We start from the raw sequence: 24,126 nt of genomic DNA on the forward strand, positions 1-24,126 counted from the left end.
ATTTTAAATAAAATAAATAAAAAGGGGCGATGTACCCCTATAAATAAGAAAAAAATACAAGACCACGTGTACGGGCCTCGGCTGAAAGGCCCACATGCCTGGGTTATTCCTTTTAGAGGCCTAGTGCATTAGGCCATAGGCCAACATTGTTAGGCTTTTTTGGCCTTTTTTTTTAAATACATAAAAAAATTTAACCCGATTAGTGCCATAAAACGGATCGCAAGTTTGACAAGTTAAGTCATAATATCCAGTCAATTGTTTTTTTTTTAATGCACTTTTAATACCTCAAATTATTATTTTTAAAATGCAATTTCATTCTTTATTATTGATTATCTATTTTTTTAATTAACTTAAAATAAAAAAAATGATGTTTTATCCTTTGTTATCAACGATTTGCTTTCGCCATCTCAGTCACATGTCTGTCATGTATTTGTTTTCTTTTTCAAAAATATATCATTAGAAAATATCATATTTGCTTTATTATTATGTAAATCTATTAAATAAAAGATAATCTTTGAAATAAAAAATTTAATGAATTCAATGACGTATATAACTTGCTTCAAAAGTTTGGTTGGTGAACTCAAGTTCTCTTGGGTTTTTCTAAAAAAAACAATGAATTCAATGAAGTACATAACTTGCTTCAAAAGTTTGGTTGGTGAACTCAAGTTCTCTTGGGTTTTTCTCAAAAAACAAATTGGGTTTTTTTTTCTTATCAATTTTATCCTTCAACATTGAACTAATTTGAGATTAGGTTCTAATTTTTTTTATTTCAAGATTATCCTCGTAACTTTCGCATGTTAACCCGGAATAACCTTAATTGATCCAATGTGTTTCCTTCTCAATGTTAGATAAAAATATCATCTAATATACAACTATTTTTAAATTTATGAATAAAATATTTTCATTTATTTTAAATACATGTTACCAATACCTAGATTTTTCTTTTCATTTGGTCTTTTTTTTTTGTAGGGCGGGATAATGGGCTGGCCTAAATGTCATTTTGGTCTTAATGGGTTTCATTTCATAAGGATAGGTTTTTTGTTCTTCTCCTTGCTAGAGGAAGTAGATCTAACCACAGGAATTATTTTGGCTTTGGATATATTTCGATTGGTTGAGATGCTTTTTAGTGGCCATAAACAGATTTATCAAGGTGTTTACAATGTGTTATGTGTACTTTGAGTCAAGAATGAGTTTTAAATTGAAAAAAGTTGATTCCTTGATTTTCCAACAAACTGTAGAAAATAGGTGATGCGTTGTCTGTTGTCTTTTTTAAATGGCCTATCCCTTTAAGAAATTAAAAAAAAAAAAGCACATTTGCGCTAGTTGGGCTGTTTTTTTATGCCCAGGTCCACGAGGTTGGGCTCGCCCTTTTTTTTTCCTATTTTATATTTGGTTTAAGAAAACTGATAAAACAAATCATTGAACCCTGAATCCATTATCCGGTAGCAATTTAAGGGGTTAATATGTGGCATCCAGGGTATTATTTTTTTTTTGTTTAATGCTTTTTGTGTCCCTTAATTAAAAAAATACAATTTCACCCTTTGTTATTGATGATGCATTTTTTTATTTAACTCGAACCTAAAAGAATGCAATTTCACATTTTGTTTTCAATTATTTACCTTCACTATTTTAGACCCATGTGCCTATCATGATTGTTTTTACTTTTAAACAAATATATTGTTTCACACATAAAAAAATCATGTTCTTTATTGTCGTGTGATTAAATGAAAAATAATATTTGGGATAAAAAATTTATTGAATCTGGTAATGTGTATAACATTCATTGTGAGTTTGCTTGGTTGACTCGAGTTTATTCTTTTTTTTTATCAGATGTTTTTTCAATTGATTTCATCATTCAACAGTGAATTAATTAAAGATTGAGCTTTCCAAATTTTTTTCTCAAGATTATCCTCGTAAGTTTCACAGGTTTACCCAAGTTAACCAAAATGGATCAAATGTTTTTTCATCTCAATATTAGATCATAATATCATTTAATTCATGGTTTAAATCAAAAAAATTTAGAAGACACATTATCAATGCCTAGATATCTTCTTGTTTTTTTTTGCTCAAAACTCTAATATGAAATGCAACGTAGCTCATGATAATAGGCTGGTTTGGATGTTATATAGGCTCCTTGAATGTTATATGAACTTGAAGATGCCTAAGTTCAATATATATAATCAAGTCTTTATAAGTATTAATTTGGCATCACAAAAATGATTTTCATCATAAAATATTTTATTGCTGAATTTCCATCCAAATATATTTTAAGTGCATAAAAAATTATATAGTGAAAAATACCTCATGAAAAATTATTTCATCCTATATTTTGATACTTTCTATTAAATGAAAAGCATAATCTTTAGTATGTGCCCTTGTCCTCTAAAATATTTTTAATGTCCACTTGTTGTTAAAAAACTATCTATTTTTAGTTAAGTGGCAATGTTGTAATTTTTAAAAAATGGACTAAACACTCAAGAACTATTTATACCTAAGATTTTAACTTACCTTTTTAGCATGCTTTTTCCAAAAACTCCTTTTCTTTCAAAAACAAGTCTTAGCAGTTTCTCTCTAATTAGAGAACACAAAAAAAAAAATTATCATTTTTCTTTGTGTGTGTAACGGTTATAATGGGTTTTTCACTATAAATACCCAATTGATTTCATGTAAGAACTCTTGCATACTCCTAATCTTGTACAATCTTATATACAAGATGCTTTGAATTTCTTTTATTCTAAAAAACTTTAATTCATCTTCGTATTCTCTTATAAAACTTTGAATCCTACATTGCATCAAATCTATCTTTCACATTTGTGAGTTAGGTTAGATTCCTATAAAGACTTGAGCTAAATCTTTGCAATCTTTTCTTGAGTAAGGTGTGATTATTCTCTTGTGAGAGATAAACCATTTGTGAAAATGTAAGTGTCACTTGAAACTACTTAGGTAATTATTTGGTTGTGAGCTAAAAAGAGGCTCTAATCTTTTCCTTGAAAAGATTGTTAAGTTAGGTCTGATCATTATCCCGTAAATGGATTGGGTTTAAATCTTGAATCAATAAAAAGATTATTGTGAAAGATTTGATTCTAAACCCGTAAAGGAATTGGGTTTAAATCTTGAATCTATAAAAAGATTGTGTAATCCGAAAGATTTGATTCTCTTGTGCTTTGATTAATTATTCTTGTTGTTGTTGCTTAATTTGTGAAAGACATGGAAAAAAAAAGGCCTAAAAAAGGGTGAATTATGGCTTTATTCAAAATTATATCACTTTAAATATCAATCTTTAATTACTTCAAGAATGTTTAAATAGACAAACAATATTTAGGAATAATTTCGTCTCTTCAAATTTGGCAACAATAATACACAATCAATCAATGTACAAGTAAATTGAGATATATTCCAATATTTTTTTCAGGCTCAATATTAAACCCAATTTCTTTACGGGTTAAGGATCAAACCTATCACCTAATCTTTTTACTAGCTTAAGACTAGAAAATCTTACACATAATCTTTTTCAAGACTCAAGATTGTAAACCTCTTTTTGGCTCACAACCAAATAATATACTAAAATAGTTCAAGTGTCACTTATACTTTCACAACTTGATTTCTCTCACAAGAGAACGATTACTCCTTATAAGAAGAGAAGATTACAATAAGAATAAGCTCGAGTCTTTGTAAAAATGTAATCTAACTCAAGGATGTGAAAATTAGAATTGATGCACTTATTTTTTTTTTTTTATAATAGGCCAAGTGCACTAGCCTACTCAGGCCTAGACGTCGGGCTTCTTTTCAGCTTTTTTTATTTTTATTTTTATTTTTATTTTAATTATGATTTATTAAAATCAATTAATTAAAATTTTATTTTGAATGTTATTTTTTTAAATGCAATTCAAATTTTAGTTTGATTTTTTATAAGATTGTAATATTTCTTATAACTAAATGTTATAAGAGTAGTAGATAGGTATCCCGCGCTACGCTACGTGCCGAGCCAAATTCTTTCCATCGTAAAAAAAGGATGCTAAGGAGAAGCAAGAGTTCTTAAAGAAGTAAAAAAATCGAGACTTGGATTATTAATTTGACTGGGTTTAATAAACTAGCTTAATTTTAATAATATGAATAAAAAATGCAACGACAATAGTGAAACTAAAAAAAGGTAAAAAATAATAATTTGAGCCCATCAGGGTTAGCATGTTGAATCCGCGACATGGTTGTGAATTGTGATGTCAGGGTAACCTCGTCGAAAGAAAATTGAAGAAACCAATGAAGCTCAATTATTAAATAACCTAATGTTGAAGAGAAAAACCGAAAAAAAATCAATTTAAGAAAAAACTAAAAATTAAAGATCTATTACAGCCTAGGTAATGTCGTTGACCTCGCGACGTAAACATAAGACTGAGATAACCCCATTGAGAGGAAAGTGAAAAACAAAAAGCTTGAAGATCAATTCCTAATAAATTAAATGTTGAAGGATGAGATTGAAAAAAAAAATAATAAAGAACATAAAAAAGACCAAACTCAACCCGTGTTAATATTATAAACTTGTAACCCTAATCCTGAGCCCAGAACTACTCCATAGAAGGCTAACATGAAAAAATAATGAAACAAAATTCTCAATCACAAGATAATAAGGAATTAAATGGAAAAGAAGAAAAGAAAAAGAAGGATGAAAATATAAATAAAAAGAAAGAGGATCAAATTTGATATAAAAATAAATAAAAATCAAATGTTGAGGAATGAAATTAAAAACAAAATTCAATTAGAAAAAGGATAAAAATGAAATAAATAGAAATTAAAAAAATAAAGATTAAATTTGATATAAGAATCAAATGAAATCAAATGATGAGGGACATAATTAAAGAGAAAAACTAATTTATAAAAGACAAAAAAAAAAGTAACAACCAAAAGAATGAGAACCAAATTGTATATAAAAAACAAATAAAATGAATTTTTTGTATTTTACCAAGAAGAAGAAAGAGAAAAGGGGGAGGATAAAAAAAGTCGATCGGAGCCACACCGTCGGTCCTCCGTCGGAACGCACCCCATCATTGGTAAGATCTCAATGCGCCGCTCCTAACACCATCATGGAAAGCGATGTTTGACCGATGGATGAGCCCGCATGTGCTACTTGAAAGGCGTGGGCTCCTCCAACTCCTTGGCGCGTGACTTTTTCCTTTAAAATATAATTTATATATGTTAAAATACCTAATTGCTCTTGAGTCTATTTGATAATTACAAAAAAAAAAACATAATGAAATGACTAAAATATCCCAGGATGCAAGTTTATGAAAATAAAATCTCAAAGGTAGTTAAGTATTATAATGTGCAAAAAAAAAGAAAAAGTCAAAAAAGCCCTTTGGCACCTAGTTATTTTTTTAACTTATTTTAAGGGTAAATAGTAATTTCAATAAGCAACAAAAATGTGAAGAGACAGATGTACCCCCATTCAATTTGATAATAACAATTGAACCTTGTGAAAAGATCATTTTACCCCCCCAATTTATGCTTCCGTGGCTTGTACCATGGAGGGCAAAAACATCATTATACTGTAGCAATCTACAGTGCAATGAGTCTTGCTTTACAATGTTTTACTGATGACCCTTAGTTTTTTTATAATAAAAAAATAAAAAAAGAATCCAGAACAAAATATATAGCATTTAAAAGATTAAGGATTAAATTTGATATAATCAACAAATAACATAATATTTTTGAATTTTTTACAATTTTCTGAAAGTGTATTCCATCCAAAATAAAAGGAAAATATTTTTCTTGAAACCAAGTTAAATTTTTCTATGTCTGAAAATTGTTTTTCATTAACCAATATTTCTAATGGTAAACAAACATGAAAAATTTTAAAAAATAGTTTTCAATAAACTATTTTTCATGAAACAAATACGGCCTTAAGCACATAAAAAAAACCATCAAAACATAACTTGAAATGATGGAATAAAAAAGAAATAAAGTCAAGTGATCTAATGAGAAACATTGTAAAATACAAAGACAAAAATAAAATAAGATAAAAGTGCACATTGAATGAACAAAGTTTGTATGAGTGAGGTGAATAGTACTTTTTTGAATAGTAAAAAGATATTAGTTTAGTTTTGTTTATTAATTATTAATTATTAATTATAATATTATAATCATGATATTTAGATTATAATTACATTGCAACATGTATGTTTACTTGTTTAAATAAAAAAACAAAATTTCAAATTTAGATACTGAGAGTTTTAAAGTTGAATGGTAAATTTGTTCATAAATTCTTAAGAAATTTTTTATTTTAAATCAAATACAAATATTAATTTTCAACAATCACATTGCAAGAAAATATATAAGAATGATTTATATCAAATGCCACCTAAATTTTTTAAAAAGGGAAGTTTTTTTTTTATTAGATAAATAAACACTTTAATTGAGAAAGATAACTCATTTGTACGGGGACATAGTTGAGAATTGGTGCATAGAATGTTCATCTAATTGATAAAAAAAAAAAATCTCAAATACTCAAATTTTAGATAAAATTAGATAAATAAACACTTCAATTTGTGTCAAACAGAAAGAACACAACAAAATTTGTGCTTTCAAGCCTCTAGTATTTTCATTTTGTTTTGCTAAACAATATCAATCAATTTTACCACTTTTTTTAAGATTAGAACTACTCTAGCTCTTATTCAAATAAAGACTTACATTATGTACCAAATATAGCTAGAGGGATTCGTTTCAAACTCTAGGGACTGATTTGACATCAAGGTTAAAAAGGAAGAACTGATTTGTAGTCAACATTTGTTATTTTAAATTTAAGTTAAAATAGTTGGTAAGGTTTTTTTAATTGGTACATAAGTATAGCAATGAGGGTCCTAAGCTTTAAATACTAGTGTTAATAATAATATAAAAAAACTCAAACTAGTAAGTTTATAATATAATGGAAATTAATGCAACATGGTTTATCAATATTTTTTAAAAAATAATTTTGGCTGGTCAAAGCCTATTTTAATAATGGTCATATTCTTAGAAGGGTCTGCAAATAAGTTTGGGCTCAAGCCATATGCGTGGGCATAGTTGTCATACACCAGTCTATTACCCTGCATGCTAAGCATCGGGCTTGGCTCCTCTTGGGCCTATACTGCGCACCCAGGCCTAGGCATCGAACACGTAGCCTGATGCCCTGAGTGCAAGGCCTAGCGCCCCTTGGACCATGTGTTGTGCTTTGGGTGCATTCTCGCCATTGTTTGGGCCTAGTCTTGGGGCCAAGGCTGAACACCTGACTCTTTGAGATTTTTTTACTTAGCACGTGCTTTTTAGCCTGAATCCAAAATGCTAAGGGACTTACTCGACAAGTTTATACTTAGTTATACTCCGAGATGTATAAAAGTCTCTTATGGTCTACTACATTTATCCTTCATTAATGCATGTATAAGAAATATTTATCATTCATAAATGCAAATATAAAGAATATTTATTTCTTATTAATATTACTAGGACGAAATAGTTTTTCAACCTCTTTATTCAAGAAAAATGACAATACTCAAGAGGTATAAGTATTGCTTAAACCACTCATATAAAAAGTTCATAATTTTTTCATTTTCAATATATATATATATATATATATATATATATATAACATCATTTTCTCTTGTAAAGCATTTCTTACATTCCAAAACAAGAACAAATAACCTTGTTTTTAGTATTTAATGATTTTTTTGCATATTTATTACATAATCTTTCTATAAAAATACTAATTTAAATATTTGAAAGTCTTTAAATAAATAAAAAATGATTGTTTTGCTCCTAAATCAAGTCACCACCTCTCTTAGCATAGAGAATGAATCATAAAGCAAAAACACTTACCACAGGTACGCCCTGTCCCTAGGTTGCAATCAGATAATAAATAACTTGAGCAGCGTTCTTATCCATGTAATCTTTGGTTCAGTCCATTATTAGTGGCATTGGAATTCATCACGATAAGAAGAAGAAGAAGAAGAAGATGGTGTTATTATTATTATTTTTATTTTTATTCTCAGACCAATATGACATTATGTGGCATGTTTCCTAATTTTAATTAAAAATAACACTTTGTTTATGTTTTTTTACAAAGACTACAAAAGAAAACGAAAGACTATCTAAATGTCTGTGAATTTCTTTTCTAAAATTACAAATTAAATAAAAGGATTTTTATCCTCTTGGAAGTTAGAATTACATTATATACGTTATAAATTTTCTAAATAAGTCACTCAATAATTCATGACACTACAGAGAGAGAGAGGGGGGGGGGGGAGATTTAATTCATTTGGATATGTTAATTGTTTTTTAGTGCTGATATTTATTTACTTTTAAAATAAGTTTTAATATTATATATAAAATTTTAAAAAATTAATTTTAAAAAAGATTTAAAAAATACTAAAGTCACCCCATGCTAATCTTTAAAATTCATGATCCAGGTCATAAGGCCGTGAGTAACCCCTTAGAAACCACACCTGAAAAAATCATGAAACCAAATTCCTATTCAATAAAATATTGAGGGATGAGATTGGAAAAAATCTCAATAAAAAAAGTATGAAAAACAAAACAAATTATAATCAAAAGAACGATGATCAAATTTGATAAAAGTAAAATAAAATAAAACAAAATGCTTAGGGATGAAATTGAAAAAGAAAAAAAATAATAGCAATCAAAAAAATAAACATCAACTTTGATATAAGAATTAAATGAAACCAAATGCTAAAGAATGAAATTGAAAAAAAAAATCAATCAAATGAAGAATTCAAAACAAAATAAATAACAATAAAAAAAATGATGACCAATACAAAAAAAAAATGACATGAAAATTTTGTTAGGCCAATACAATTCTCAAGGAGATGAGAAAGGAGAAGGAAAAAGCTTGTTAAAGTCCAACTGTCGCGCCTCCACCAACACGTGGCGTACCACTTGGAAGAGTGGGTTGCAAGGCTTTCAATGCCATTGCAAACGCTTTAGTTTGGCAGCCAAAAGACTTATCATGCGCTGCTTGAATATTGTTGACACCGCCCGTCATCAAGCGCATGTATTGTACACACTAGCCTATTTTCCCTATCCATTCACCAAAGTCCCAATAATTGTCTTATTTTCAATTTTGGCCCCTTAACACATAATTATTTTATATTAGTTGAATTTTGTTTTATTTTGCAAAATCGAGAACCAACCAAGCGCCAAGAATTTCCCTCAATATTGCAAGATCCTCGTACCAAGGTAACCAAAACAAATTATAAAGTTAAATTTCAAATAAATCCAATGCAAATAGATCAAATTGAAAAAAGTTGAGGGATCAAAGGGACATGAACTTCTCTCTTGACTATGCAAATCAGTTCATGATGTTGGAAAAAAAAAACTAAATATTTCTTTAAGCTTTAAATTTGGTTCTTGATGCATAAATTATTTTAAATCAATTAAATTAAAATTTATTTTGCATAATCAGGAATTAATCGAGCGACAAAACATTGTCTCGACGCCTTAAAATCTCTATATACACACATGAAAAAAACTAGAAGCTCAATTTTTAACAAATCAAATGTTGAAAGATGAAATTGATAAAAAAATAAAGAAAAGGATAAAAAAATCGATGCAAGTCCACCGAGTCAACATGCCAAATATGTAATCTAATTATGAGATCGGGATAATCTCATAAAAAACAAATTGAATAAAACAACGAAGCTCAAATCTTAGACAACTCAATGTTGAAGGGTGAAATTAAAAAAATTCAATCTAAAAACAAAGCAACGAAAAAACGGACTCGAGTCAACCCGGGTTAACCCACTAAGCCCACAACCCTAGACATGAGATTGAGATAAACTCATATAAAAGGAAAGAGAAAAAAACCACGAAACCCAATCCCCAACTAACTAAATATTAAAGGATAAAATTAAAAAAAACAATTTAAAAAAAACCTAAAAAAGACCGAAGTCAACTTAAGCTAATCTTTAAAATTGGTGACCCAAGTTATGAGGCTGAGACTAACCCCATAGAAACCAAACCTGAAAAAATCATGAAGTCAAATTCCTAATCAACAAAATTTTGAGGGATGAGATTGGAAAAAATCTCAATTAAAAAATGATAAAAAAAACAAAACAAATAGCAATTAAAAAAATAATGATCAAAATTGACATAAGAATAAAATGAAACAAAACATTTAGGGATGAAATTGGAAAAAAAAAATTAAATAAAAAAAGATAAAAAATAGCAAAAATAATGAAGAGCAAATTTAATTGAGTGTGTTGTAAGGCTTTTAATGCCACTGCAGAAGCTTCAGCTTGGTCGTCAAAAGACTTCTTATGTGTCGCTTGAATACTGTAGACGCCGTCCGCCATCAAGTACGTATGTTGAACACACTAGCCTATTTTCTTTACATGTTTATCTCAGTCCAAATACTTGTTTTATTTTTAATTTTGGTCTCTTAACACGTAATTATTTTATATTAGCTAAATTTTGTTTTATTTTCCAAAACGGAGCTTCAACTACGCACCAAGAACGTCTTTTAATATACAAACTGCTAAGTTAAATTTTAAATAAATTAAAGTAAAGGGATCAAATTAAAAAAAAAAGTTGATGGATCGAAATAAAAAAAATAACATGAATTTCTCTCTTGACCTTGAAAAAAAAACATGAGTGAATATTTCTTTTAGTTTTAAATTTGGTTACGAAGAACAAATTATTTTAAATTAATTAAATAAAAATTTATTTTATAAAATAAAAAATTAATCGAGGAACAAAACATTTTTTTCGATGCCTCAAAAGTTTTGTATACACACGTGAAAAACAAATCATCAAGAAATCGTAGAAAATCCTAGGAAAAAGAAAAGAAAGCCGGTGTTCGAACAGTGGATTCCCTCACAGATGTAGGGCAGGGCCCAAATTTACTTGGAGTACAAACTGTTAGATCAGATAAGGAAAAAAATTTAAAAGGTTCTCTGATTCTCTCTGTCCCATGTAACATATTATTCTGCATCTGCCTGCGTACGCGGGTTTCTGATAATCAGAGTGAGAAAAAGAAAAAAAGAAAGTATTTCTCACCAAAACATCAATGGCTGAACCTGAATCAAAACAAACCCATCTCAGGTACGATTTTTTCAATTCCCCGATCATTATTAATACACCTTTTTAATGGGATAGATGTTACGCTATACCCTCAATTTATGTCATAAAGAAACTCATCGATCCATGCCTACTGTCGACATTGATGACAGCACCCCATCAAAGGAAGAGATTGAGGCTCTTGTTCAAACCAAGATTTACTCAGAAAATAATCATGACGAGAGGCATCGACAACAACCCACTTGCTTCATTACCATTTATATATTACAACTCAATGTTAGATGTTCTTTTATGGGCTCGGATTCTTTCTTATTGTTATGTGGCCTTCTCCTTTTCTTTCAGGCATCAATCTTCAAGATTGGAGAAAGCAGGTGCTTTACTTGATTTCTTTTTGTTGTATTGTCATGGTTCTTATACTTACAATGGATTAAGATGTTATGATGGTTGTGATCTATTGAGGAAGTTCAGCTTATGACCTGTGTACTTATGGTTTGTGTCATTCGGAATTGGACAGTGGCATTAGGCTAAATGACCAACTGCACAAACCTTTTTAGGCTAACTTTTGATTCCTAACATGGGAGGAGTCTAATTCTTATTGTTTTCTAGTAAAAAAAAAAAATTGTTAATCATCACTTGTTATTTCTATTCATATACTGTCTTAGTATGTTCTCACTTTTTCTTCTTTTTATTTTTTATTGAGCCGTATTGAAGCCATGTCAGTCTCAAGGACATAGAGTGGTGAACTTTTGAATGTTTTGGGTGGTAGTAAATGTTAGGTATTTGGATTAGAGGAGGTAGAGATGTTGCTGTTTGTGGCCGTTTTTTCTCTCCGTTGTTGCAGGGGCTCTGATACCAAAACATGTCAGAAAGTTTTTGGTTCTCCTCACTTGACAGTGAGCACTGAGCAGCATCTGTCATATTATACACTGAAGTAGATAACCTTTGGAATGCTACAAGGAAAGCTAGATACTAGATAGCGATAAGCAATAACAATTACAGAAGAACTTGTCAATCTTTTCTGCTGGTACTAACCTGATAAAGATGATAACACACTTGAGGTTTAGGATAGGTACTTGAGGTTTAGGATAGGTAACATATATAGGAGTCTGATATGGCTTCTGACATGAGCTGTATTGTTGTATCTGAAGTTGGAGTCTGACATGGCTTCAATATGGCTAAATAATTTTGAATCAAACCACTTATTTTGCATATATGCTGTTCCTGTATTAGCAGAGAATGATGTCAAGGCAAAGGCACCCAATCTAATTGAAAGAGCAAAGGAAGAGATTGAAGCAATCATTCACCATGGCAAGTCACCAGTCCATCATCATATAGAAACTCATGGAAGGAATGATGACATTGATGATAGTACCCCAATTGATCAAGTCAAAGGTCCAAGCGTTTTCCAACGAGCAAAGGAAGAAGTCGAAGCCCTTGTTCAAACAATCCATCGTAAGAAAGAATCCAGCAATTCTGTGTCTTCTCCGAAGAAGGAAGGTGGTTTTGGAGCTTGTATTGGGAAAGGGTTGGAAAAAATTTGCTCCTTTAACTGGGGTAGTAAGAGAGATTAATTTAATACTTCTGCAGAGCAAAATTTTCATATTTGTTTGTTTTCTGAGAATGTACTACAGCATAGGAAAAATAGAACACAGTTATTGATCAGTAAGAACTCATACCATGGTTGATTATGGAAATTCACTGGATTCATTTTTCCATTTCATTGCTGTGTATTTTATCTATTGAATGTCTAGTAACACAGATTTTCTTGTTTACATTTGGCAAGATTCATGAGTACAGTTTCTGTTTCTGATGGGAAAGCTCCGATATTCTATTTTAATTTTACAAGAAACATTTTGGTTTGATCATTGTTAGCTTTTTTTCCCCATTGACTAGGTGGGTCTGAGCTCAAGACTTAAAGGGGAGGGGGGCCATGCATGCCACTAAACCCGATAATTCTTGTTGAGTTGCTGCGTCTCAGGAAAGTTGGCGAACCATTTTATTCTCTGATAGATAGGAAATAGAATTCTGCTTTTGCACTCCTGTCTCCCCATAATTCTTCCAATTTCCCGTAAGGGATTGAAGTGTAGATTCTATTAGTCAGGTATTCAAGAGAAATCTTACAAAATGAAGATTTAGTCAACTTCAGTGCCCCCCTCATCAGGCTATTATCCTATGACAAAACCTATGCAGTGTAAGCTTCCACCCCTCGTAATTCATGCCATATATTTGAGTAACTAGTAGAGAGAGCTTTTGATGAAGTGGAATGTTTAAGCATGAAGCAGTGGACTTTTCTTAATTCCTCTGTTTTTTCTAGAGCGGTACTGGTGTAGGACATGAACTTTCCAGTCGCATAGTTGAACTCTTCTACTCCTAATTTGTGAAGCCTTCCATAATCTCAGTTGTCTTGTGGCCGACACTCATTTATGTAATCATGTTTAGCCGGCAAAACCATCGTTTTCTTTTATGACCACTTTGCCTACAGATGCCTGTCAGTTAAGTTGAAAATAACTCAAATCATGAAAGCAGAGTCAATTAAGGCAAGAAGAAAACATGAGATGACAGTAGAGCCATCATCATGGCTACCTTATTTTCTGACACTGGAAGCGCGGGAGTTGGAAAATTCTTGACACGGGCTCAGCTGTAGTCTGTCATCAGAAATTGGAAGTTGTGTCTCATCTTGCCCTCTTAGGTAGTGAATGATTGGTCAGGCCAACAAAGACAAATTAATGACAAAATATATGTCCAGGGACGAAGTCTTGTAATGAAAGACACGTAAGATCAGAATCAAAAGCAGTAGTGGCAAAGGCCTCTCCCCAAGTAGTTGTAAGAAAATATATTCTATTTCTTAATTATTTGGATTCAAGTTTTGAGAGATTTATTTACTTTTGTTTTTTTCTGAATACATTATGTTGGTTTAAGAATAGGATTTAACCTTAATTAATTAATGTATGTACGACTTGTTTAAATGAATAAGAAGGAGAGCAGGGCAGGTGACGAAAGCAGAAAACGGACAAAAACATATTTCAACCATGCAATAGCCAATAGTAGTAGCTCCAGCAACAGAAGGACCACTACAAAGTCATTTGGCTGTTAAACACCCCCAGTCGTTTGATTAGGATTAGATCAACGATCAGTATGGAATAAGTTGAGCTGAAACAAGAAAAGAGATTGATGAGGGTCTGATCCTGATGTACGGGAAAAAATCCAGAATCCTTAACTCAAATCATGATTCATGACAACACCCACACAAAAAAAAGAGCTTACTGTGTACCATGTATCTTCTCTCCATGTCTCTTTGTTTACCCTCTTCTCGTCACCCGTGTTCTTAGCTGATCATGGTGCCCAGCTTACCCCCCGCTCTCTCTGCATGTATCTCTTTTAACCTATTGTTTAGTCTTTGATTGATTGAATCAAGTACCGATAGTTTTTGTCCTCTAAAGTTGTTTCCAATTTTTGAATGAAAACTCTGTTTCTCTACACTGACTTCTCATATAGAAAGTTGGCTTCTTTTTGTCTCAAACAGGTTCAATCTGCTCCAATTTTCAATCTTTAAAATCCAAGTTCTATAGTTTCTGGTTTTCTTTCAGTTGTTGATGGATAATAGGATTGGTTTCTCTGATTCTAACGAGATCAGCAATGGAAGTAGCACTTGCTGCATAGAAACTCCCTCAACTTCAAAGCCTTTTACAAACCCAGAAATTGTAGCTCTTCAACAACTATCAGGAAACCTTGAAGCCATCTTTGACTCCCAAGATTTTGACTACTTTGCTGATGCCAAAATCACAAGCTCCAATTACAACCGTGAAGTCCCAGTTCACAGGTGCATTTTATCTGCGAGAAGTCCTTTTTTCAAGAGTGTTTTCTCGAGTCCTGTGGCTAAAGACAGAAGTGGGGTAGCAAAGTTTGAATTGAAGGAATTGGCTAAGGACTATGATGTTGGATTTGATTCACTTATGACAGTCTTGGGTTATTTATATTGTGGGAAAGTGAGGCCTTGGCCTAAAGATGTTTGTGCTTGTGTGGATGATGATTGTTCCCATATTGCTTGCCGGCCTGCAGTTGATCTCCTGACTGAGGTTCTTTATGCCTCTTTTACATTCCAGGTTAATGAGTTGGTGGCTCTTTATCAGGTAAGAGTTAAGAGACTGATTCTGAATTTACTTTCGAACTTTGTTTTATAGTTGTTGCTCAGTGTTTTTCATGTAGCAGTTTCTAAGTGTGTTTGTGTAGTAGTTGTTGAATTCTTCTTCTTCTTCTTCTTCTTCTTCTTGCCAAATACTGCCAACATCACCTTCAAATAGGTGGCAAGAAAGTACTATGGATTGATTTGAAGAAATTAAAATGGCCAAGGACGTTTTCTTTTTCTGAGCATTATTCTTGGAAAAATGCAACTGTCTGTGTGTTTTGCTTAGTGTATTTGGATCTTCCAAAGCTGCACATAATTTAAGACCATAGGCACTGGAAGGGCCATCATCATGTTTCCAAGTTGATCATTGATAGCCCATCAGTTCTGATCATATTGGCATGGTGCTATCAGCTGTACTTAATTCTCATGGAAGGAAATGAATCTCATTTTGAAATTTAATGATATTAGGATGGATATTTATGGTACCAGATACCTTTGAATTTAGTCGAGTTTAAAATGATTAACATGATAGAGTTACATTCCTTTCCAAAGGAACCGGCGATTGCTATTACAGAAGATATAAATGAATGAAACCTGTATGGTTTCTGCTAATGGAATACAATTACGGAATCCAATTACATTTTACTCAGTTTCATCTCTTAATTTTAGTTTGGCTATTTTGTTTGATTGCAGAGGCACCTATTAGACATTCTTGACAAGGTTTCAACTGATGACATCTTGGTGATTCTAGCAGTTGCAAACATATGTGGTGAAGCTTGTGAGAGATTGCTAACAAGATGCGTTGAGATTATTGTGAAATCAAATGTTGATATTGTTACTCTGGATAAAGCCTTGCCGCAATACATTGTGAAGAAAATCATGGATTCTCGTTTGGAACTTGGTTTGAATGTGCCTGAGAACAGTAACTTACTAGATAAACATGTAAAGAGAATACATCGGGCTCTGGACTCGGATGATGTTGAGCTAGTTAGAATGCTACTGAAAGAGGCACATACTAATCTAGATGATGCGCATGCACTCCACTATGCTGTTTCATACTGTGATGCAAAGACTACAACTGAGATTCTTGATCTTGGATTAGCTGATGTTAACTGCAGAAATTCAAGGGGTTACACCGTGCTGCATGTCGCTGCAATGCGGAAAGATCCTAAGATTATAGTATCTCTCTTAACGAAGGGAGCTCGGCTGTCAGATCTTACTTTAGATGGTAGGAAGGCTCTGCAGATATCAAAACGACTTACAAGGGCCATGGATTATCATAAGTCAACAGAGGAAGGAAAAGCTTCTCCCAAGGAGCGCTTGTGTATAGAAATATTGGAACAAGCAGAAAGGAGGGATCCATTACTTGGAGAGGCTTCTCTTTCTCTTGCTATGGCTGGTGATGACCTGCGAATGAAATTGTTGTACCTCGAAAATAGAGGTAATTTTCATTATATTCATATTTCTTCCTTTAAAGTATTATGCCTTGATTATATCTGTCTTGTTACAATCAATATGATCATTTCTTTTTAGTTTTAACCCTTTCAATTGTATTTTGATAGTTTCACGACATGAAACTTGTGTGTTGAACATTTGCCTAGAATATACTATATTAACCTGAAGTTCATGTAACTTATTTCTGAAGTGGAAAAGAAAAACTGGCATCCATTACATATGAGAGCTTTGGAAAGTCATAAAAGACAAATACACAGGAAAGAATTTTCTTTTTTTCCTGCAAGTGAAACATTATTCACATGCTCATTGCGATAATTTTCTATTCTCTCTCACTGGTTCAACCTCAGCTCATTGATTGGATTTGGAATTACTTAGCTATTGCCACTCATGCTTGTTCATCTGGTTGCTCTTTCCTAACTGACAATTGGAGGCGTTGTAAAACTTGATCGTTATACCATTCACTGCAGGATTTGTTATCCTTTAGCTATCTGTTTGCAAACTAATGGTACGATGACACACCTAGTGTCTGTCTTATATTGTACAGCATAAAAACATTGTCTCGTGTCGGCATCCTTTTTCATATTCCATCTAATACATTTCTATCACCATGGAATCTACAATGTGAACGATTTACAGGGACTTATAATCCACTCTTCATATTTATGTCTTCATTTTGTGATTACAAAATTTATTCTGTCTCTTGAAATCTTAGCTTGTACCTTCCTGCGGTTTCTTGTCAAGCATATCCAGTTCTACTTGTTCTTTAGCCAGCCACTTTTGTGGAGTTAAATTCTCTTTACACATCAAGCCTTTCTGCCAGAATGAAATGCTTAAGCCAAAAAACTTTTTAAGTTGAATTGTCTGATGAGATGTGCTTTTGGCGTCTATTGTCTATAGTTTATTGCAAAGAGCATTTGATCATTCTGATTGACTTTTTGTGATTTAACTTTTGAGTACTAAGGATCTGTTTTTTTGTGGTTAAAAAATCTTATGGAAGCTGTGCAATAAGTTTTCTGTTGAATATACGTGGTGCTGCTACTAGATTCATATCTCCAGTCAGAATGCTTGCTTTAATTTTCATTATTCCATGTTAATATTTAGCTTTATATAGTCAGATGCTATCAGTGCTAAAATTCATCTGCTTATTGGTTTGGGAAATATAACAATCGTTTTTCCGTAATTTTTTTGTTTTCTTGCTAATAAAGTTGTTCTTCCCTTTTCTTTCGTGGGAAATAAATCTTTGTTTTAGATTTGCATATTTTAGTTGATGATCCTTGGGGGATGATGGTAATCAGTTATCTATCTTGAAATGGTAGTAAATCCTGTTTCCGTTGCTTAATGACTACGATGAATGAAAGCGAAACGCAGAATATGAAGATTAATGTTATTGTTCTTTCAGTTGGACTGGCAAAACTCCTTTTTCCCATGGAAGCAAAAGTTGCAATGGATATTGCTCAGGTTGATGGTACTTCTGAGTTTCCATTAGCTGGCATCAGGCCCAGCATCTTGTCTGGGGCACAAAGAGGAGCTGTGGACTTGAACGAGGCACCTTTCAGAATGCACGAGGAGCATCTAAATAGGATGAGAGCACTCTCTAGAACAGGTTCTAATGCTTACACATATATGAATTGAAACTGCTTTTCCTTCAATACTTGAGTTAGCATTGCTGAAGGACCTTGACTGCCCTAATTCAATTGGCTAATGCACTGTTCCATCCACACACCACAGGAGCAAAAGCTGGAAACCATGCCATTTGCTTTGTATTCGAACTTCAAGTTTATCTTTCCATGCAGTTCTAGATTGACATCTCATAGTTGATCAATTTTCTGTTAACAGTGGAACTTGGGAAACGGTTTTTCCCACGTTGCTCAGACGTACTCAACAAGATCATGGATGCTGATGACCTATCACAGATAGCTTATTTAGGGAATGAAACTTCAGAGGAACGACTTGTGAAGAGACAGAGACACCTTGAACTCCAGGATGCTCTAAGCAAGGCATTCAATGAAGATAAACAAGAGTTCGACAGGTCTGTCATATCATCTTCATCATCCACCAAGTCAATTGGCACGGCGAGGTCTAATGGGAAGCTTATTGACATGGGTGGTGGTCATTAGGCCCAATCCTGTTCTCCTGTATGATATGGTTTTAATGTTTACCTTGATAATAATAACCTTGAATTCTGTATCTTCTGAATTGTAAACACACATCATGGGTTGGTTATCCAGAAAGAAAGGGAAATAGTTTTTAGTTTCTCGCTCTCGAACTTGGTAGAAACACTAAACAGCTTATTTCCTAATTAACAACCAGTCAAGCTTGTCTTGATTTGCTTCTTTTTTAGAGCAGCGAGATCCCTCCTTGCACCACATTAGTGCCATCTTGAACATGCTACAAGACTCAACTATAGGTATCAAGATTCTTTATGTCCAAACACATTACACTTCACACAAATATTTTAGGAAGTAGGATAAGGCCGCAAGATTATCCACTCTGTTAGATGTTTAGGGAACTTCTCAATCTTGTCTTGTAATAGTGTATCGACAGAAATTCAGGAAACAAAACCATTTAATTTGCTAACTTACATGGATTATCGAAAGCCTACAAGGAGGATTAGGTAAAGGAATTTCAACTTACGATGGTATAGAAATCCCCCCCCCCCCCCCAGCAATGTATCTGAATCATACTCTCATAAATACAAGCTTCAGCCACATAATGTTGTTGAAAGTAAATTAAGATACCATAACAAGTCAGTAACCAGCGAACAGAAAGTTAATTACTATACTATAAAAAGCATTCCTTCTATGAGAACTTCGATGCAGGGCATAACTATGGTGCGTCTTCTATAGTTCTATGTAATGTGGTAGAAATATTTACAATCTGCAGGATTGGACTCTGGTAAGAAAGACGTGAACATTTGTGAACACTAGCATCTCAAATATTGGGTTGAGAAGTTGCTTTAATCTGCAGGAATTCAAATGAAAGGGTCACTTCATCTTTAACTCTCTCACCCCACGTAGATGAAGCAGCACCATCTTTTAAGAAGTCTAGAGGCATGTCAACAATCTGTACATGTGCATAAAGACATGATGTAAACATAGATTGCCAAGCATATTGCGTTTAAGAGCATTAACAGAAGATTAGATGTATATACCAACCATTACAATCTGGGAATTGATCCAACACAACCAGCTGTATGCCCTACTAACTCGGTTGCAAATCCACCCCACATTCGTGGCATCCCAATCAAATCCTCTAATTCAAGGTAGAGTTTTGAGTCATTGACATCTACCTCCTCATCAACCAAATCCTCAATCACCGAACCATCATCCAGTAGCTTCTCTGACATTAGATTATAAGCAGAGGACATATCTTGAGTACTTTTTTCGCACATTATATTTGCATTATGATCTTGAAGTATCGGACAGCAAAACCCATCACTCATTGGAGCTGGAAATACTTTCAACATTTGGCAGGTCTCCACATCCTCAGTTAAAATCTCAGTAATTTCGGTCTGCATTGTGGCCAGTTGTTCCTGAGCATGGTTTTTAAAATGGACGCTTTGGTTGGTATCCACGGCAGCAGGAAAGCTTTCAGGGAGATGGGTTTGAAGCAGTCGTCTTTTCTTGCAAAATTCAATCCCATCTACCTTCCCTTTTTGCTTTCTCTTCTGGATTAGTTGTTGAATAAATCCAGGATTTCTGGCAGCTTTGGTAAAGAAAATAAACATCTGCAATTGCTTGCACTCTGCAGCTTGAATGCGTTCTTCAACAGCACTCAGTTGAGTTTGCGACTCCTGCTGCTTCTGTCTAATTTTCAAGATTTCCAACCTTAAAACATCCTGATCATCCTTCAGATTTTCAAGTTCAGCTTCCAAACGAGGTTTTGTTGAATCATTGACGCCAGTAACTGCTCCGCTCTGCTGTTTGTTATACCTGCTTCTTCTCTTGATGGTCTTTAGCAAATGCTTCTTGGCACCGTGAAACCCTTCATTTGCAAACTCCCATCTATCCGGATCAATCTTTCTAAAGCCCTGTCAACGTTTTTGCACCAATACACACACACACAATATGAAACAAATTAAATTCACAACCATAATGTTTAAAAAAAGAAAGAAGAAAAAACAGCATCATGTGGTCCATTGATGTAGTGGGACACAAAAAGATTATGAAAAACAACCACAGTACTAGGCAGATAAACAATTAGTGTATTAATTAGCATGAAAAAAGAAACTAAAATGAATTAACTCACGTAGGTATTTAGCTGGCGAATGAAGCTGGAGAAATTACTGTGCTTGAAATACTTTGGAAGCAGATTTTTAGAGAATTCATGAGAGTCCCAAACAACAAAACTATCGCGATTCTTGCCCCACGACACTGTTTCATCCGTTTCCGGATCCCCCACCATCTCAAATGTCTTCTTCAGAAACGGAGGTGGACCTGCCTCATGTAAACCCTCCATGGGTTTAGGTAAATCCACAGAGGAACACGAAGACGACGATATCCCATTGTTATTTTTATTATTACCGCCACCGCCTCCTCCCTTCAACTCATTGAGACTATCTACACCATCATCATCTTCTTCTTTGACCGTGACTGCTGTTGCTTTGATTCTTTTCTCCTCCTCTACCTCCAGTACTGCTGCTGCTTTCTGCATTTCTCTTGTATTCATTGATGATGATGATGATGGAGATGAAGTCCCGCCGCCTCCACCGCAACAAGCGGTGTCGTGTAAAGGGGACATATTACTCTCTTGACCCACTTTATGATCTTTCTCCGATTTTATTGCATTTGTCAATGAATGATCATCATCCAAAATGAGTTTTGGTAACATAGCTGTTGCAGAAAATGATGCAGAAGAAACACCGGCAAGAGCGTAGCCGAAAAAATCGCCACCGTCTGGAACCACCATTTTCAAAGACTCGGTGGAGCTTAGAGAAAGAGACCGTACTTATAAATGCAACGGGTGTGTGTGATAGTGAGGTGGCACTGTGTCCATTCAAGGATAGAAGTAAACGACACGTGCCACCTTCACCTTTATTTTTGAGATTGTCTTTTATTTTTAACAATTTCTTCCACAAATAAATTTTTAAGACTGGTTTCAAGAATTTAACGACAACATCGACAATACAACTAGAGTTTAGCAGTAAGTTAATTTTAAAAAAATAAATTAATATTTTTTAATATTTCTTTATTGTTTAATATACTGATATAAAAAATTATAATATTTTAATACTTAAAAAAACATTTTAAAAAAATAAACTTTACTGTATTTTCAAAAATGCTCTGATAAGCAGGTGAAAATGACTCAGGAGGCAGAGATTTTTGTTTCTTCATGCTTTGAGCGATGAACCTAGTAGTACTCTTTTTTATGACAATGCAGTCGGCCCAAGGTGAAATTCTCATAAATTAATATATAAATTGAAAAAAAAACTCTGATCATAAATTTTATATATATATATATATATATATATATATATATATATATATATATCAGCGACAAAACACAATGTGTGCAAGCCATTCCGTTTTCTGTCATTTGGAATCACACTTCCTTTTTCATGCTACCGACAGTCACAGAAACTCACCACCGTCACCGAAAAATAAAAGGAAAGCCTCATTTCTTAATTTAGTCTCCAAAGAATTAGATTTGTTCAATTAAGTCCCACTTCTAGCTCTAAAAACTAAAAACAGTAAGTTGAGCCTCTCGGTGAGTGGAGTTACATTTCTTAACCGTCGGATTACCTCGTGCTAAATCTCAAAGGCCACGATCACTCGGCTAAACGGTTACTTATTGCATGAGCTCCACTTGTCAAGTCAAAAACCTAAGATGTGTCAGGTGAAATGTGTTGAACGCCTACACTGTTGTTGCGGTTCACTAAACGACAAAACAGAGATGCCGTTTTGGTAACAGGAGGAGGAGGGGGGGATAATCTTCTGCGACCGTACAAGTGGAGCTTGTAAGCAAAGAAAGGACATTGATGGTTGGGCTTTAAACAGAGAAATGACGCGGAAAGATCATGGGCTCAGGATTTATTAGGGGTGAACAAAAAAACTGAAAAACCGATTAAACCGAGAAAATCAAGAAAAAAATAACTGAAAAAACCGAATCGAAAAAAAAAACTGATTAAACCGATTAAAATTTTTGTAAAAATTTTCGGTTCGGTTCGGTTTCGGTTTCAGAAACCTGAAACCGGAAAAACCCAAACCGAACCGAACCGGTTCGGTTTAAGGGGTACTATAGTATAAATACAAAAAAAAAACGTGTTATCTTTCTTAACCCTAGCCGTCCTTCTCCTTGCTCCTGAGCCGCTCCCTCAACTCACAATTCACAATTTCACATCTGTAACGAAATCAATCCATCTTCATCTACAGGACCACAACCAGCCACATCCCCATCTTCAAACGCCAGTCAGCCACATCCCTCTCGTCCCTCCCTCACACGGTCACACCCAACCTTGAATCGTAGGACACATAGTCACACACCACACCGGCACACCGAACCTCCAGAGTCCAACTCCAGATTTAGCAAAAAAGACACAAAAAGAAAAAGCAGGAAGGTATTCGTCATTTGTTGTGGGGGGTTTGTAAAGCACTCCACTCCATGTTTTTGAAACGCTGCAGCTGCAATTCCTTCACTAGCTAGATCTACTTGTTTGGCTTTGGACATTCCTTCCACTTGAATCCACAGAGAGGAGAGGAAGCTTGGAGTTTTGCTAAGGAAGTTGCATTTGTTTCTGGATCCAAGCGCCATCATTTGAATCCAAGGATACATGTTTCGCTTTATCTTTTTCTTCGCTTTTAGCATGTAAATTTCTAGTTTTTTTTTTTATAAATTAAATTCGATCATTCTTACAGTAGGATGTCTTGTTGTTGTGGTGGTTAATTGAGAAGTAGGCTTGTTTAGCTTAAAAATGGAGGAACCACTAGGTGACGAGGGGGCTAGAAAGGCCCCGACTTCAGAGAGACAGGTTTTCCGGTTTTTCTATTAAAAAAACCGAACTGAACCGAACCGGAACCGGTCGGTTCGAACCGGTTTCGGTTTGAATTTTTAAGTTTTTTAAAATTTGATTTTGGTTAGTTTTTTAGTTAAAAACCGAACCGAACCGGTTTTGCTCACCCCTAGGATTTATTATTTGAATCAAATTTATGTAGAGTTTGTCTTACATGGAGCTTGTGTTTATTTAAAAAAAAAAAACAAAGAAAAAAAAGGTATTGGTGGGGAATGTTTGAGATTGTAGTAGCGGTAGCGGTTCAAAGTGCTTTTCGTTTAGAAATACATTAAAATAAAAAAAAATTTAAAAAAATCACTTTTTACATTAGCACATCAAAACAATCTGAAAATATAAAATAAATTTTTATTTTAAACAAAAATAAATTTCAAAGTTTTTGGGAACGCGGTTTGCACCACGTTCCCAAACACTCCTTAGTTGTGCACTAGTTGTGACCTGTTCCATGGGGTCGGGTTTTTTTTTATAAAAATAATTTATG

General features: G+C 33.5%; 3 protein-coding genes across 8 annotated transcripts; 2 read left to right on the forward strand and 1 right to left on the reverse strand.

Annotated features, from left to right (window-relative positions):
* Positions 1-10,825: 10,825 nt before the first annotated feature.
* LOC7484661 (uncharacterized) lies at positions 10,826-12,778 on the forward strand. 4 transcript variants are annotated; one of them, XM_024603238.2, is made up of 4 exons: positions 10,826-11,082; positions 11,211-11,282; positions 11,401-11,429; positions 12,289-12,778. In XM_024603238.2, exons 1-4 carry the CDS (start codon positions 11,048-11,050, stop codon positions 12,627-12,629), a joined length of 477 nt encoding a protein of 158 aa, XP_024459006.1. In that variant the 5' UTR covers positions 10,826-11,047; the 3' UTR covers positions 12,630-12,778. The 4 variants fall into 4 exon arrangements, with proteins under 4 accessions (XP_024459006.1, XP_024459007.1, XP_024459008.1 ...); XM_024603239.2 differs by having other exon boundaries at positions 10,830-11,082; positions 12,292-12,778; XM_024603240.2 differs by lacking the exon at positions 11,211-11,282 and having other exon boundaries at positions 10,835-11,082.
* Positions 12,779-14,121: 1,343 nt separating this feature from the next.
* Positions 14,122-18,892, forward strand: LOC7497604 (BTB/POZ domain and ankyrin repeat-containing protein NPR1). Of its 3 annotated transcripts, none has more exons than XM_002308245.3 (5): positions 14,122-14,427; positions 14,582-15,188; positions 15,878-16,625; positions 18,039-18,242; positions 18,476-18,892. In XM_002308245.3, the coding sequence occupies exons 2-5, from the start codon at positions 14,652-14,654 to the stop codon at positions 18,754-18,756; spliced, it is 1,770 nt and encodes a 589-aa protein (XP_002308281.1). In that variant the 5' UTR covers positions 14,122-14,427; positions 14,582-14,651; the 3' UTR covers positions 18,757-18,892. The 3 variants fall into 3 exon arrangements, with proteins under 3 accessions (XP_002308281.1, XP_024460251.1, XP_052309579.1); XM_024604483.2 differs by having other exon boundaries at positions 14,122-14,396; XM_052453619.1 differs by having other exon boundaries at positions 14,122-15,188.
* A 447-nt stretch (positions 18,893-19,339) lies between these two features.
* LOC7497605 (heat shock factor protein HSF30) lies at positions 19,340-21,615 on the reverse strand. Its single transcript, XM_002309178.4, has 3 exons — positions 20,888-21,615; positions 19,795-20,669; positions 19,340-19,702 (listed from the first exon to the last, which is right to left on the reverse strand). Exons 1-2 carry the CDS (start codon positions 21,545-21,547, stop codon positions 19,797-19,799), a joined length of 1,533 nt encoding a protein of 510 aa, XP_002309214.3. The 5' UTR covers positions 21,548-21,615; the 3' UTR covers positions 19,340-19,702; positions 19,795-19,796.
* Between the last annotated feature and the right edge of the window lie 2,511 nt (positions 21,616-24,126).

The sequence above is a fragment of the Populus trichocarpa genome, chromosome 6, assembly GCF_000002775.5.
Source record: "Populus trichocarpa isolate Nisqually-1 chromosome 6, P.trichocarpa_v4.1, whole genome shotgun sequence".
Taxonomy (NCBI): Eukaryota; Viridiplantae; Streptophyta; class Magnoliopsida; order Malpighiales; family Salicaceae; genus Populus; species Populus trichocarpa.

What these genes read in the sequence shown, in the direction of transcription:
- LOC7497605 (XM_002309178.4), bottom strand. Translation starts at nt 21,547, where the DNA reads ATGGTGGTTCCAGACGGTGGCGATTTTTTCGGCTACGCTCTTGCCGGT. An exon ending in TTCGCCAGCTAAATACCTAC is followed by an intron (nt 20,670 to 20,887) that starts GTGAGTTAATTC and finishes AAACGTTGACAG; the next exon opens with GGCTTTAGAAAGATTGATCC.
- LOC7484661 (XM_024603238.2), top strand. Translation starts at nt 11,048, where the DNA reads ATGGCTGAACCTGAATCAAAACAAACCCATCTCAG. An exon ending in TCAAAACAAACCCATCTCAG is followed by an intron (nt 11,083 to 11,210) that starts GTACGATTTTTT and finishes CATTGATGACAG; the next exon opens with CACCCCATCAAAGGAAGAGA. An exon ending in TTCAAGATTGGAGAAAGCAG is followed by an intron (nt 11,430 to 12,288) that starts GTGCTTTACTTG and finishes TTCCTGTATTAG; the next exon opens with CAGAGAATGATGTCAAGGCA.
- LOC7497604 (XM_052453619.1), top strand. Translation starts at nt 14,652, where the DNA reads ATGGATAATAGGATTGGTTTCTCTGATTCTAACGAGATCAGCAATGGA. An exon ending in AGTTGGTGGCTCTTTATCAG is followed by an intron (nt 15,189 to 15,877) that starts GTAAGAGTTAAG and finishes GTTTGATTGCAG; the next exon opens with AGGCACCTATTAGACATTCT. An exon ending in GTTGTACCTCGAAAATAGAG is followed by an intron (nt 16,626 to 18,038) that starts GTAATTTTCATT and finishes TTGTTCTTTCAG; the next exon opens with TTGGACTGGCAAAACTCCTT.